This window comes from Heteronotia binoei, chromosome 3 (genome assembly GCF_032191835.1).
Source record: "Heteronotia binoei isolate CCM8104 ecotype False Entrance Well chromosome 3, APGP_CSIRO_Hbin_v1, whole genome shotgun sequence".
In the NCBI taxonomy this organism is placed as follows: domain Eukaryota; kingdom Metazoa; phylum Chordata; class Lepidosauria; order Squamata; family Gekkonidae; genus Heteronotia; species Heteronotia binoei.
Window position 1 is genome coordinate 101264886 of NC_083225.1, and position 15500 is coordinate 101280385.

The 15500-nt window shown below is 43.3% G+C and overlaps 1 protein-coding gene across 1 annotated transcript; it reads left to right on the plus strand.

The window, feature by feature from the left end:
• Positions 1-2470: 2470 nt before the first annotated feature.
• ATP5PO (ATP synthase peripheral stalk subunit OSCP) lies at positions 2471-14577 on the plus strand. The gene is made up of 7 exons (XM_060234312.1): positions 2471-2888; positions 6094-6144; positions 10664-10774; positions 11452-11581; positions 11767-11879; positions 12335-12421; positions 12572-14577. The coding sequence occupies exons 1-7, from the start codon at positions 2859-2861 to the stop codon at positions 12683-12685; spliced, it is 636 nt and encodes a 211-aa protein (XP_060090295.1). The 5' UTR covers positions 2471-2858; the 3' UTR covers positions 12686-14577.
• The last annotated feature ends 923 nt before the right edge of the window (positions 14578-15500 follow it).

Here is a 15500-nt window from a genome sequence, read left to right on the forward strand (position 1 = left end):
TTCCTGCTTTTTCTTGGAGTAATAAGACTCTCACAACAACTTAATTAGAACATTATTAAATATCAGCTATAAATGCAAATAATGAAGGCCAAAGTTTTGCCCAACAAAGATTAGAACTGATGCTTTATGCATCCCGCTACCTATCTCTCTGTGAGGGCTGACCCACCTCAGTCTGAGAGAACTACTAATTTGTCTCAGACTTGAGACCCTGGAGCAAGACTCTGATAACATAACCAAGCCTATCTCAGGTTTGGGCAAGTGAACTCACAGCAACACACCCTAAAGCTAAAATAGGCTTTATTGTAAAGAAAATAAAGGAAAAGCTTTAAAAACAACCCTTCTAGTGAAGGGTTCAAGGACACCAAAATAACAAAGCTAACGTCTTAAATACACTTACTGAGAAAAGCTCTTGCAGTACAGATGTTCTTAAGGTACTTCTTAAGGCTCTGGCTAAATTCAGTTCAAGAGCAAACATGTGTTCGATACACAGCTGTCACTCACATCCAAATATATGTAACACGTGGAACTTGAGTGATAAGGGGTAAAAGAGGGGGATTGGGTAGGTCTAACAAAATACACTACATTTATAGAAAACTTGGGCCACAAAAACTTTTGATATCTTTCAACCAATCAACACACTGTTTTGAGAGAGCCTTCTGGAAAATGACTGAACTCACCCCCCACTCCTGTTTTTATTCCAGTTGAAACCAGTGAGCTAATTAGCAGGCTTGCTCAAAAGCCCTTGGGATGCTAGCAGTTATGAACACCTGTTGTTGGCTCAGTCCAACAGGAAAAAATATTGCAAGTGCCAAGTGGAATTTTACTTAGGTTGGCTCATGCCCTTGACACCCTTTTTCCAATAGAAGTTGTATTTGGAAATCATGCAAGATCCTTTCACTCTGTAAAGTTAGCTGGGCAGATTACTGTGGCAGCAGAAACAGCAGGGTCAAGGGACTTTGTAAAGGCATGGATCAGCAGAGAGAGAGAATCTGATTTGTTTTTGCTTTCTACTTTATTTGATGATGGCAGACTATATCACAACTATATTTAACTATTGCTCTCATATAATGTAGAAGTTTCATTGAAATATATAACTAGCTAGATGGCCATCTGACAGTGATGAAGATCCCGTGAATTTGGGGTAGGTATTTGTGGATTTCCTGCATTGTGCAGGGGGTTGGACTAGATGACCCTGGAAGTCCCTTCCAACTCTATGATTCTAAATCGAGTCTCCCAATTCAGGTTACTGTTTCTTCCCAATATTTATTATGTATATATTCACATAAGTAAATGAACAGTTGTTAGTAAATATGTTTGAATTCTGATGAATAAATACTCTGCTTTATGTCAGTACTAAATACACCAGGAACTACAAACAAGGGATCAAGAAACATCCTGGCCCCCATCTTAGTTCTTGGAGAACGCAGGGAGGGCTCTCCAAAAGGCACCTCAGTGGATGCTGCGGAGTAGTTTGTGCATTCTCTAGAAGACCCAGGAAGAGATCACAAAAAAGCTCTAGGCTTTTTTTTTTTTTTAAGTTTTCCTTTAATAGGATTTTCTCTGTACTGCATTGCTTAATGATAGCTTCTTTTCTGGTTCTTTTCCTGGTCCAAGTTCTTTTTCCAGGAGTGAATAAAACATAACATGGGTCATAGGGGATAGGGAAGGAATATTTCTCCACTCATAAGTAACTCTAATTAAAGAAAAAGTAGGCGATCCCTGCTCTGTTTTAAATATACCGGGTGAGAACAGATGGGGACGGGAAGCAGGCAGACCAAAAAAGCGCGTCCAACGAGCACATCTGTCTGCCGTCCACGTCCAGCCCATGAGTTGCCAAGAGCTGGCTCGAAAAGGCACCACTTTTAAAGTGATGCCTTTTCGCCGGAGCTCGTCCGAGGCGCCTCTCCGGCCGTCTGGAAGGCCGGGAAGTGCCCGAAGAGCCGCGGACTGGGCGCGTGAACGCTCCCCGGGGGCGACTATGGCCTTTCCCTCCACCTAGCGCCTTCGGGACGCTGTATTTCCGGCCGACTCTGTCTTATATCAGCCATCAAATGCATTTCTGACAAACATGGAAGCAGAGTGGGAAGGATCCTACCTCTAAAGAAAGTAGTCTAAATACAGCCATTGGGGTTTAGGGAAACAAGTACAGCAGTAAAAAGGTAAAGGTAAGCACCAGTCGTTTCCGACTCTGGGGTGACGGTATCAGGAAGTAATAAGCGAAGGCCCAGCTACATGAAAAAAAGACATCATACAGTTCGTTTTTATTAGGCATTCTTTGTGGCAAAATTGGAATCTTACGGGTGCAGCAGAGTGTTAAAAACCAGCAAGTCTTGTCGATTTTCTGAAAATCAAATTACAGAGGATTTTTTTTAAATGTGAAAAATCGAATATATTAATATTCGTTACACTACAATACGTTTTGCATGTGTTAAATAAACGTGATTGCAGAGAACACATGAGTTTAGCTTACAGCTCAGACCGTGGTGCTTCTTTTCGAAAGGGGAAGGGAGCCCACGCTGATTTCTTGAGGGAATCGCGCACCCGTTTTAGCTTTATTAGAACTGCTGATGGCAAAGCCGGATGCTTTGAAAGCGAAACTTCATGCCTCGTTGATATACCTGGAATCACATGACGTCTTATCTACCCAAGATCATTGTCCCTCATTTTGTTGACCTTGACGGCACTATTGGACTCAAACTGTGTTCGATACACAGCTGTCGCCCGCATCTCATTTTTGTAGGACGCGAGGGTAACTTGCTCTAGAGAAACTATAATTCCCAGAAAGCTATTTTCCAAGGTACCCTGCGCCGAGCCGGTGCGCATGCGTGTTTGTCCCCTGACTTGACCTAGAAGAGAAGATGGCAGCCGCCGTGGGGTTGTCTCAAAAGGTGAGTGGTGGAGAAAAGGCTTTGGGGGTAATTTTTTGTGTACAAGTCTCATTGTCTGAGGAGGAAACAGGAGCGGGTGGCGATGGGGACTGCTGTCGAAGGGCTTAGGTGTCCTTTTCCTTGCTTTTGAGATTTTAATACAGAAAGCAGTACGTTCCGGTACTTGTTAGGACTAGGTCGTGTCTGTCCGTGTGACTCTCTGCGTCTAAAGTAAAGGGCTTCCATTAGTGAGGATCTGCAAAGCAAACCCTTGGTTGCTTCCAAAATGTTTTACGACGCCCTCATGTCTCTCCATTATACCCTATGGGAATCAATTTCCATAGGTAATAATGAAGTACCCAGCAGATATTTCCCTCCCCCCCCCCCAGGTTTCTGATGACTCTGAAGTGGGGGAGGGCCTTCTCCCACCTGGGGATCAGCATCTCTGCTCTCAAGTTGCTGAACTTCCAACTTCTTCAAAGTAACACAGAGCAACCAAAGGTTCAAGTTTACCTTTCCTATGCAAACAACCTCTGAAAAGATTGTGCAACCAATGGAGCGTCTGAGCTGCTTTCACAGCTACTGGGAGCAACCATGTTGTTATGTCTGCTTTCCCTGCCCCTGTTCAGCCTTAAAGACACAGACACACCATCCCAAGAGGAAGCCTTTACAAGTGGAGTCTGAAGCCTCCGGAGGTGGAAAGGCACATGGTGGCTGTGCGGGTGGGGCTTCCCCCCACCAGCCAGCTGACTGGGAGCAGGAAGGAGCCTGGGAAAGTGGGAGAAATCCCGCTGGGAACTGGGGATTAGCAAACCTAATTTGACTTCATTGGTGTTACTTCAGCCCCAAACCCAATTTGCCAAGGCATCTGAATGTGGGGCTCTTGACGGAGGCATGCAAAGTTTCTTTCCAGATGTAGCATGGTAAACAATAAAGAAGATCCAGGTTTCCAATAAATGATTTAAAAAAAAAATCCAGTGTAAATGAAGAAAGATGCAGCAGCTATTTTGTGTGTACTTTTGTTTATGTTCTTTGTAGGCCGCCTTTCTCACTGAAAGTGCATTATAGAGTGTTAATCAATGCAATATATCTATTAAGAACTATAACAGGACTAAAAATTATAGAAATTTGAAATGGACCTGTAGTCTGAATAGAGCATAATTATTAAACATGACATGTTAAACAGTTCAGAGCATGATACTGTATCAGTAACAGCATAGTGTATTTTCCTGGGCCTGTGATTTAGCCCTATAACAAGAATGTTCTGTAGTTCTGTTCTGAACAACTCTGTAGTTTGTGAAATACCAGGGGTGTGGGAGCTTTCCTGATCCCTTCTGGCAGCCACTGCAGAGTTGGGGCTACTACAGAGAAGGAACATGTATGAGCTGCTGTGGATCTTGCCCATTTGCAGGGTGCCACCTCTAGAAGGCCCTGCTCTGATGACTGAAATTGTTGGAAAGTGGTAGGTAGGGAACTGGTACTGCAGATATTTGGGTCAGAGGTCTTTGTAATAGCCAGTACCTTGAATTGAGCTTGGTAACTCATGGTGTGATTGCAGAATAAATATATGCATGTAGAGCCTTCTGCGGGTGCCACCTGTTGTTGATCTTGCCCATCTACAGGGTACTGCTCCCTGATTACTGCTCATATTTTACATTCAGTTGAATAAGTTGCAAATGAAAAGCTGATAATCTGACTATCTAATGCATGATGAGGCCTGTGTGTTTTGCTTGAGTATGAAGAGTAAATTCTTTAGTGACCTAAGACTTCTTGATGTTAAGTAAGAAACTTATTGTTAACTAGAATAAGATCTGTTGTGGAGAAAAATACAATGGGCTCTAGAAAGAGGGTCTGGGTGAGTGCCTCCCACTCTTGCTGTCTTCCCACCCACCCAAGTGAAGGCATTCACTCCCCCCTCCACCTCAAGGGGAGCTGATCTCTGCGATCTGGAGAGCAGTTGTAATTCTGAGTTGTCCCCAGCCCTCACCTGGTGATTGGCAACAGCAGTTCCCCAGGAGGAGGTGGCTGATTTGGAAGATGGAGTCTATGGCATTGAACCTGTCTGAAGTCCCACTCCTCCTCAAAACCTACCCTTTCCAGGCTCCAGCCTTCAAATCTCCAGGAGTTTGCCAAACTGGAGTTGGCAACTGCTAAGTCACACTGGCTGTCATAGGGGAGCTGCTGCTGAACAGGAGCAAGCATCCAAGCCTAGTTAAGTCAGGCCAGTCAGGTGGCATCACCCAGAGGGTGCTGTCATGCCTAAGGTAGCCAACTCCAGTTTCCAGATTTAGCATGGTAAACAATAAAGAAGAAAATCCAGGTTTCTCATAAATAAATGATTTTTAAAAAAAGAATCCAGTGTAAATGAAGAAAGATGCAACAGCTATTTTGTGTGTACTTTTGTGGAGCGTGAAGATCTCCTGGGATCACAACTGAGCTCCAGACAACAGAGCTCTCTCACCCTGGAGAAAATAACTGTTTTGGAGGGTGGACTCTATGGCATCTTATTCAGCATAGGGCTCTCCCTTTACTGACAGAAGCAATAGCCTCTGGCTAGCAGCTTCCCCAGGCTGAGGGGAGGAGGGAGTGACAAGAAAGAGGCGGCTACCATGGCTTCTGAGAAAATGCTTTGTGAGGCCACAGTAAAACAGCAGCCCTTTCTGAGGCCTTTTGATGGAGAGGACACAAAAGCATCAGATGTGTCTGAGGTAAGATTGTTTTGGTGGTTTATTCAGTGTTCCCAGGCCTACAGGGGAGTCAACCAATGGGAACCCAGACTGATGCATGTTGGGTAAGCGGTTTGTTGAGTGCACCTGTCAACCAATGGAAGCACTCCATTTGGCTACCACCATAGGGGAATTATTATCTATGATACTTGTTTCCTTTTGTCATTTGGTTGTAAATAGGAGTGTATATGTGATTGTATTTGCCAGCATAAATAGTTGGAATCATTTGCCCCATTGACAGGGCTGCTAAAATATCATGTCCTGTCCCAAAATCCAAACATGTTTCTGCCCTACCCTTCCTTCAAGGACCCCAGAGTGACATATATGTTCTTTCTTCCTCACTTTACTCTGTCTGTAAGCCTGTGAGGTAGTCTAAGAGTGACTTTCAGAATTTGTTTGCTAGCTGTGCTTGTATCTCTGAAAATCATCATGGAAATATGTGTATTCTCCCCTCCCCCACTTAGTTTTAGAAAATTGAAATTGTTAATTTCTTTTTATAGGTGCGGCATTTCAGCACCTCTTTGGTCAGGCCAGCATCAAAGTTGGTGCGGGTAAGTTTGCATAACATTTTTCCCCATTATATTGACAGATTGCTCCAAAGTTTTAAAATTCAATTTACATAGGGAATCTATAAGATGGGAATTTGGAACAGTAACTTAGTTTATTATATGTCTTTACATGGTGTACTGTAACTACTTAGGAAGCTATGGCTCAATGCAAAGCTAGATGTATATGAACACATTATAAATATTTCAACAATCCTGGGTGTACATACTGAAAATGCAAATGCATTTTGTATTATGAACATTGCCTAACTGGAGGTTGTTGATTTCCTAGGTCAGGATCCAAAGACCTACACCATGGGTCCCCAGACTTTTTGGGTCTCAAGGCACCTTTGGAATTTTGAGAGGGGGTGGTGAGCATTACTCCAAAATGGCTTGTACAAGAAGTAGTGTGGAAAAAAAAAAACTTGCCTCCTCGCTTTGTCAAATAATCACAGAAGGGAATAATAAAATGAAGGCAAGCCTATGGGAAAGAGAAGAGGGAATAAAAGGAAGAAAAGCTTGAAGGGGAATAGAACCATAAGCCTGGGTACTTAGTAGTCCTTCTGATCTTCTAGTGGATGCAGCTGCTACTGCAGCTGTGGAAAACACTTCCGTTTGAGTGGGGGCCAGCAACAACGGTGGGAATAGACAAAAATATAAGGGAAGGAGACAGAGACGAAATGGTGCTCGGCCACCTTCCAGTCTACTTCCCATCCCAATGGTAGCAGGTAGTGGGACCAAGAGGAAATGCTCGCCTCTGTCATTGGTGTTATGTAATGCCAGGTCCATAAATAATAAGACCGCAACCCTTAGGGAGTTTCTGCTACGGCAGAACATGGACCTGGCTTGCGTGACCGAGACCTGGGTGAGGGACGGGGAGACAGTAGCCCTCTCCCAGATGTCCCCCCCGGGATACTCGGTCTTTCACCAATCACGGATGAGCGGGCGGGGGGGAGGGGTAGCACTACTCATACGGGAGGATTACTCCTTTCGGGCCCTCCCGGATCCAAAGATTGATGGGATTGAATGCACCGGTCTGGCATGGGATGTTGGAGAGGGGTTGGCGGTTTGGCTGGTGTACCGTCCGCCCAACGCACCAGCTAACGCCTTACCATCACTATTGGAGGCAGTGGCGGGCTGGGCGTTGGAGTACCCGAGGCTTATGGTCCTGGGTGACTTCAACGTCCATGCCGACGACACGGCCTCCACTCAGGCGATGGACCTAGTGTCGTCCATGGCGACACTGGGACTCTCTCAATTTGTCACGACTCCCACGCATCAGGCCGGGCATACATTAGACCTGATCTTTGCAGCCGGGATTTTGGTGAACGATATCGCCGGAGAAGCGGTACCATGGTCGGATCACCTAGCCCTTAAGGCCCGTGTGGGGATGCCGCCCCAACCCTGTATGGGCGGAGAGCCTATTTTGGCTCGCCCTCGGGGCTTGATGGACCCGGAACGGTTCCAAACGGCCCTAAGGGATCCCTGGCCCACTGGCAATTCCCTCGATGACCTGGTGGAAATCTGGCAGGGCCAGCTGTCCAGGGCTATCGACGAAATTGCACCCCGGCGCCCTCTGCGCCCTCGCACGAAGCTGGCTCCATGGTATACCTTGGAGTTACGCCAGCTGAAACAAGGGCTCAGACGACTAGAGAGGCAGTGGAGGCATACTCGGGACGAAGCAACGAGAACATCCTATAGAACGTTTATGAAGTCTTATGAGGTGGCAGTCAAGGCTGCAAAGAAAGATTACTTTGCAACCAAGATTGCATCTGCAAACTCGCGCCCAGCACAATTATTTAGAATAATTGGGGATCTTACAACGTTGCCACAAGGCAAACCAAATGTTAGAGAATTAGGAATAGGCTGTGAGGCATTTGCGAAATACTTTGCAGATAAAATCTCGCTGCTCCGCCAAGACCTGCCTACCACATTAGATACAGTGAGTGAAATTGAGGCTCCGTGCCTGTCTTCAGGTTTAGTGCTGGACCACTTCGACCCACTCAGCCTGGAGGAAGTCGACAGAATCCTCTCTGCTGCTCGCCCGACAACATGTGATCTGGACCCTTGCCCCTCCTGGCTGATTAAATCTTGCCAAGGGGAGCTTAGATGCCCTTTACGGGACATCATAAATAGATCCCTTTTAGAGGGGCATTTTCCAACACCTCTGAAAGAGGCTTTGGTCCGCCCTCTCCTGAAAAAAGCTACAGCAGACCCGGCCGAATTGGCGAACTACCGGCCGGTGTCCAATTTACCGTTCTTAGGTAAAATTATTGAGAGGGCCGTGGCGTTGCAGCTACAGGGGTTTCTGGATGACGCTTCTGTCTTAGACCCATGTCAGTCTGGTTTCCGGCCGGGCCATGGGACGGAGACGGTGCTGGTCGCCTTAGTAGATGACCTCCAACGGCAACTGGATCGGGGCGGCGTTGCGGTACTGATGCTGTTAGATCTGTCGGCTGCATTTGATACAGTCGACCATCGGCTACTGACGCGCCGCCTCGCCGACATTGGGGTCGAGGGGTTGGCCTTGCAATGGCTTTCCTCCTTTCTCCTAGGTCGGGGACAGAGGGTGGCTATCGGGAGCGAGCGGTCCCGGAGGCGCACACTGGATTGTGGGGTGCCCCAGGGAGCAGTTCTCTCCCCGATGCTGTTTAACATCTATATGCGCCCCCTTGCCCAGATTGCCCGGCGGTTTGGGCTGGGTTGTCATCAATATGCAGATGACACCCAGCTCTATCTACTAATGGATGGCTGGCCCGGCCCCGCTCCAGGGAATCTCGACCGGGCATTACAGGCTGTAGCGACATGGCTCAGGCTGAGTGGGCTGAAGTTGAACCCAGCGAAGACAGAGGTCCTATGCGTGGGTCGCGGCGCTCTGGGAAGGGAAATAGCTCTCCCGGCCTTCGATGGTGCGCCATTGAAAGCAGCGCGCCAGGTAAAGAGTCTGGGTGTTTTACTGGAGCCTTCATTATCGATGGAGGCCCAGATAGCAGCCACTGCCAAGTCAGCATTCTTCCATCTGAGGCGGGCAAGGCAGTTGGCCCCTTTCCTTGAGCGCCGGGACCTCGCAACAGTGATCCACGCAACGGTCACCTCAAGACTAGACTACTGTAACGCCCTCTACTTGGGGCTACCTCTGTGCCGGACCCGGAAATTGCAGCTAGTGCAGAACGCGGCGGCCAGGCTGTTGTTGGGACTCCCGAAACGGGAGCATATATGGCCGGGACTACGTGAACTGCACTGGCTGCCGATTATATACCGGGTCCAGTACAAAGTGTTGGTCGTTACCTTTAAAGCCTTATATGGCCGAGGACCTGCCTACCTGAGGGACCGTCTTTCCCCATATGAACCCCAGAGAGCACTGAGGTCAACGGGGAAAAACTTAATGACTATCCCTGGGCCGAAGGAAGTTAAATATCAGAGCACCAGAATACGGGCCTTTTCGATCGCGGCCCCTACCCTATGGAACCGACTCCCCGAGGAGGTGCGGGCCCTGCGGAGCCTTGAACAGTTCCGCAGGGCCTGCAAGACCATCCTTTTTAAATCAGCATATTCGGACTGCTAAGAAAAATGGTAATTAAAGATCCGCCAATGCGGTCCAAAGATCTATACCGCAGTATAATTGTATCTACTAGACTGGTTTTTAATTTAATGTTTTAATGTTTTATTGTTCTATAATGTAATTCTAATGTTTTATTTATTATGGTGTGTTTTTATGGATTGCTGTTAGCCGCCCTGAGCCTGCCAAGGTGGGGGAGGGCGGGATATAAATGAAATAAATAAATAAATAAATAATAAATAAACCCCTGCCTTACAAACAGACCCAGCCACTTTCTGAAAAAATTGACACCCATGGGCACAACATTGGGGAACCCTGAAGTGTTACAATGGTTCTGCAGATCTAAGGAGGATTTGAGTGTTTCTCAGAGAGCAACCCCTGCCACAGAGGAAGCTGCTCTTGAAAATGGTGGGCTTTGGAAAGGATATTGTATTATGGCATAAGGTAGATATAAATTTATTGTGCAATCACTTCTGGATTCTCACAGAGGCATAACCTGTAATAAATGACAATGTACAGAAATGTGTGGGAAGTTTTTGTAACCATACAACCACTCGCTACAGAAAAACAGCTTTTTCTGCACTTGCTGCTGCCATGAAGTAAATTTACTGGCCACCACATATTGCACAGTCCTGATTGGCATACTGGTAAACCACAAATATATTCCTGTTGGATCAGCTAATACTGGACTAAGTGTTCCTTGTCTGGTCCTTAACTTGCAGTGTTCTGTGTATACATTGTTCCTTTGTAAACAAAAAACCTGTCATGGACAATGGGATTCTAACAAAAGCAAAAACACCATACAATACTGAAGTTGGCCTATGTTGGTTTTATAACTATCTCATTGATTTAAGGTTGTAATGTGTTAATATTTTGAAAACTATCTAGCATCTTCATTGTTGTATGCATTATTTTTGCCATTTACTGTTTTGTATTCTTTGTCTAATTTTTTTTACTCCCATGAAGCCGCCAATCCAAGTGTACGGACTGGAAGGCCGATATGCCACTGCACTCTATTCTGCTGCTTCTAAGCAGAAGAAGCTGGATCAGATTGAAAAAGAGCTGAGTCGAGTGTCGGTAATAAGATTTGTTGCATACACTAATTATACCCTCTTTGTATTTATTTCCATTGAAAATGTTGGTTCATTTGGGAAAGATCCTGCCTATATGTTATTTCCTCCCATTTTATTGCTGTCAAGTTACATCTGACTTATGGTGACCCCTGTGGAGTTTTCAAGGAAAGAGACAGTTGAGATGGTTTGCCATTGCCTGTCTCTGCATCATGACCCTGGTCTTTGTGGTGATCTTCCATCCAAATTCTAACTAGGGCTGACCCTGCTTAGCTTCCAAGGTCTGATGAGATTAGGCTAGCCTGGGTATCCAGGTCAGGGTGCCACACCAATAATAAACCAAAATTATGTTCTTTAATACACTTTTACATATGTTCTGAAAACATTAATTGTACAGTTGGTTGGTAAATTAATATATTGGAGATTTAAAATCAGTTTTTCAGATAAATTTTGGAATATTTTATTTGAATACATGTAAATTGGTGTGAGTCATTCATGTAATGTTGAAGATGCTTTCTGAACATTATTTTGTCCATGATAGTGCCAATTGTCATATCATTAAGCAGCCCCTTACATTTGAGATACTTTTAAACTAAAACTACATTGTGAACAGTTTTGATTTTTAGAACTAACTGGAAGAACTTTCTAATTTTGACCATAATATTTCTGTTGTTCCCATTGCAGGCACTTATCAGGGACCCTAAATTGTCTGGTGTTGTCATGAACCCTCACATAAAGGGCACAGTAAAGCAAAAAACTGTGAATGATGCTTTAGTGAAAGAGAAACTGTCTCCTATCACTGTCAACTTTGTCAGTAAGTAGTCTTTCTGGAATAGGAACTACTAGTCTTGCTGCATCGACTTGTTATTGAAAGTACAGTATTTCTTTGTTCTTTAATAGTCACAGTGTTAAAAGTTATCTTTATAATTTCTCATTTTGTTGTACTTTCTATACAACTTGTTTATAAATTGCTGGTAATCCTTTAATCTTTTCTTTAAGATGTGCTTGCTGAAAATGGTCGCTTACGTTACACTCCAGGTGTAATTTCTGCATTTGGTAAGATCATGAGTGCGCATCGTGGAGAAGTGCTATGTTCTGTTACCACTGCCCAGGTAAGCTAATGGCACTGAAGACTCTCTTTAGCTATTTCTGTGCTGTCCAATAGCTTCCTATGGTGAAAACAAAACAAACAAAAAGAAAAGTCCTACATCTGCCAAATGAATGGCACTTTATTGATGATCCCTGAGGGGATTGTTTTGAGGTAGCTATTAAAAAGGTAAAAAGAGCCACAGTAGTTATGGCAGAATGTATCCTTGTTTGTTCCTTTGGTTTGCTTGGTCCATTCAATCAAACTTAATCTCTGTTAAAAGCCAGCAAACATTTCTCCTTCTGGTACCTTTGGCTGCCTGCCTTCTTTTAGACATTCTGGGATAAGAGTTTTCATCTGTTATGTGTTACACCTGAAAAGCTAAACATTTACCTTTCTATTGTACCTTATTATTTAACTTAGAGACCTCTCTCTCCTCCCACCCTTGTTTCTCTTTTGTTTTTGGCCTGCATTTTGTAGCCCTTGGATGAGGCCAGTCTTACTGAATTGAAAACAGCTTTGAATGGCTTCTTGGCTAAAGGAGAAATACTGAAACTGGAAGTCAAGGTATGGGAGCTGTCTTAGCAAACTACCTGTAATTAAAGCTTTGAAAATATAATTACTATTGATCAGACAACCAAAATGCAAACATGCTAGTTTTTTCCTTCTTTAAAATAGGAGACTGATGTGAGTATCCTGCTTGATTTTTTTTTCTAGACTGACCCATCAATCTTGGGAGGAATGATTGTCAGTATTGGGGATAAATACGTGGACATGTCTACAAAGTCCAAGGTTCAAAAACTGACCAAGATAATGAAAGAGGCTGTCTAGTGTTCATCACAAAATGTTTTCCCATTCAATGTAAGGAAAAATTAATAAAGATAATTATTTAAAAAATGGTTATTTCAATGGAACTTAATTGGTACTTGGAAAAGATCAGTATTTCATTAAAGCAAATCCCAGTATCTAACCAGTGTTCCACCAGCTTTCCACAGTTAAGAAGACACGTCTGGCCATCAGTCTCTGTTTTTGATATGATTTCCTTTACTATTCCCCTCCCCCCAAATTAAACCCAAACAAATGGTGACCATATGTCCCTGAGCAAGAATGACACACAAATTCGTGGTGACCTTATAAACTGTTATTCCTGTATGCTAATTTGCTGCTCATTCTCTACCTATATGTATAGACTGGTAAATTCCATTTCAGTGTATCTGAAGAATTGTGCATGAGAGTCAGTTTGGTGTAGTGATTAGGAATAAAGACTCTGATCTTGGAGAACTGGGTTTGATTCCATGCTCCTCCACATGCAGCTGCTGGGGTGACCTTAGGTCAGTCACAAGTCTTCTCAAAGCTGTTCTCTCAAGAGCAGCTCTCAAAAGACCTCTTCCAACTCCACCTACCTCACATGGTGTCTGTTGTAGGGAGGGCAAAGGAAAGGAGATTGTAAACTGCTTTGAGACCAAGTGAAGGGTGGGTAATAAATCCAATCTCCTCTTCTTAATCCTTTAATAAAACTTTGTTGGTCTTAAAGGTGCTACAGGAATCAAACTTTGTTGCATTGTGTAATTCAGCTATTGGATGGGATTTACAGGGGCAGAGATGTGGACAGCACATTTCATAGTGAGCAGAAATGGTTCTACAAGTCCTGCTCAATTATTTTTTAATTCATAAAGGATATAATTAATGGTGGCATCCTGCATTTTTTGCTGCTTGCACTAATGGACAAATTTATAAGGCACTGTCCATGGAACAGGTGTACACTGGTGCAGTATTATTTAGTGAAAGTGTGATTTCTCTTAAAATGCACAATCACCACCAACCCATCAACTGTGAAAGTGTTTTCTTAGGGCACAACATTAAGAACTACCAGTCTACTTTGTAAATAACGAACATTTGCATACATTTTACAAGATGTTTCAGACTTTAGGGGAGGACAGTGTGTGGCATGATATATACACTGCTTCCTATACCATGATCTCTGGCTAGGCAAAAGATTTGTGAACTGATGAGGAGGAGGAGGGGGAAGCCTTGGGGTATGGAGGAAGCGCACAATGCAGTAATTGGTGTGGGCCTGAACCGCCACATTTATGGCCACTGACTGGAAAGCTGGGATAATTGATCTTTTTTATTGGCTCCAAAGGGAAACAGTGATTTAGATCTGACAGAGTGACTTTTTAAAAAAAACTCTACCAAAGAGTTGTGAAATTTGTCAGCCTGTGCTCAGGATGCTGGCTTGTACCTATATTGTGATTTTAGTTTCTTTTGCCATATTATTTTTGAACAAAACACAGCTACATACACCTTTACAAGCCTTTAGTAAAAAGTAGGACAGCCATAGAAGGTTAGAGTAATGACATTTAATATTGTTTTTCCACCAATAGAAGTATTTGTACCTTTTCCCCTCTACAATGTGTTATTTTCATATACATTATATTTCATAAAATGTACTGATATGGAAAAAAGGAAAACATGGGTTTTGTTCTATTTACATACTTTAATTCAAACATTATATAACAACATTGAAAAATAGAAACTTAAATTCATTTTAAATTGTTTTTCAGCCAGTCAATTGTATGCCTGTAAGTTAAACTTCCTCTAAAACTTGGTCAGTCAAAAGTTTCTAACTGAAGTGTGTCTCTGTTCAAAAGAATACATAAGTATGTCATTTCTCATACAAAATTCTACACTATCTTAAATAAATAATAAAGCAATTAAAAGTATGAAATGTAAACTTTTTATCCTTCCAACAAACAGGATTTTTAAAAAAACAATTGCTGAAAATAATATAGTGGTCTCCTTGGAAATAATAGTACACAGACACTTTCAAGCACAGTTTACACTTATCACCAGACTGTAGCTACCTATCAAGTTATCCTAATTTCCTAATGGAAATCAAAAAAAGAGTTTCTGTGCTCAAGAACACCATCTCTATAGGAAACATGGAAACTGGTACCAAAACATGCAAACAGCATCAAAGCCAAAACGTCTTACAAGAACATTGACATGCTAATAGAACAGTCAACACTTCCAATTCTGAAAGTCATTACAAATATACCCATTTATGCATGATCCTTGGGCATCAAAATGAAGGGCTGGAAATGAGAAAGTATGTACTTGGTACCAAAAAGAGCACATAATGTCTACCATTGATGTTCCTACTTCAGCAGAGTTCAAAGAACATGTTCCTGCTCAAAACACTTTTTTGAGCTAAGATTTTTATGTACATTACAGTGAACAAATCCTTACATTTGCAACATAAGCTCTTTTGACGTTGGGATGTCTTACTTTGCAGAATCTTGTCACACCTACTAGTAAAACTGACTTGTTTACAGTGAACCAGGATAGCAGTTGTCACCTTGATGGGCTACCATCCTGATTAATAGACAAAGGTATCCATGTTATTTAGGCACAGTACAATGTAATCATCCCTTCTGACTGCTTTTTCAGTCTTGCCTATATAGAAAATAAATTAGCAAACCTGAGCCAGAGGAACCACTTCCTTTCCAGCTTTTTCAAAATCCAGCAGTTCAAATGAGTTAGTGGTACAGTAAAACACACAGCAGGACTCAGTCATCTTTACTAATTGCAATTACAGTCATTTACGTACCCATTAGAAACATAACTGCAAAAAGCACTGAAGTGC

What these genes read in the sequence shown, in the direction of transcription:
- ATP5PO (XM_060234312.1), top strand. Translation starts at nt 2,859, where the DNA reads ATGGCAGCCGCCGTGGGGTTGTCTCAAAAG. An exon ending in TATCACTGTCAACTTTGTCA is followed by an intron (nt 11,582 to 11,766) that starts GTAAGTAGTCTT and finishes CTTTTCTTTAAG; the next exon opens with ATGTGCTTGCTGAAAATGGT. An exon ending in GTTCTGTTACCACTGCCCAG is followed by an intron (nt 11,880 to 12,334) that starts GTAAGCTAATGG and finishes TGCATTTTGTAG; the next exon opens with CCCTTGGATGAGGCCAGTCT.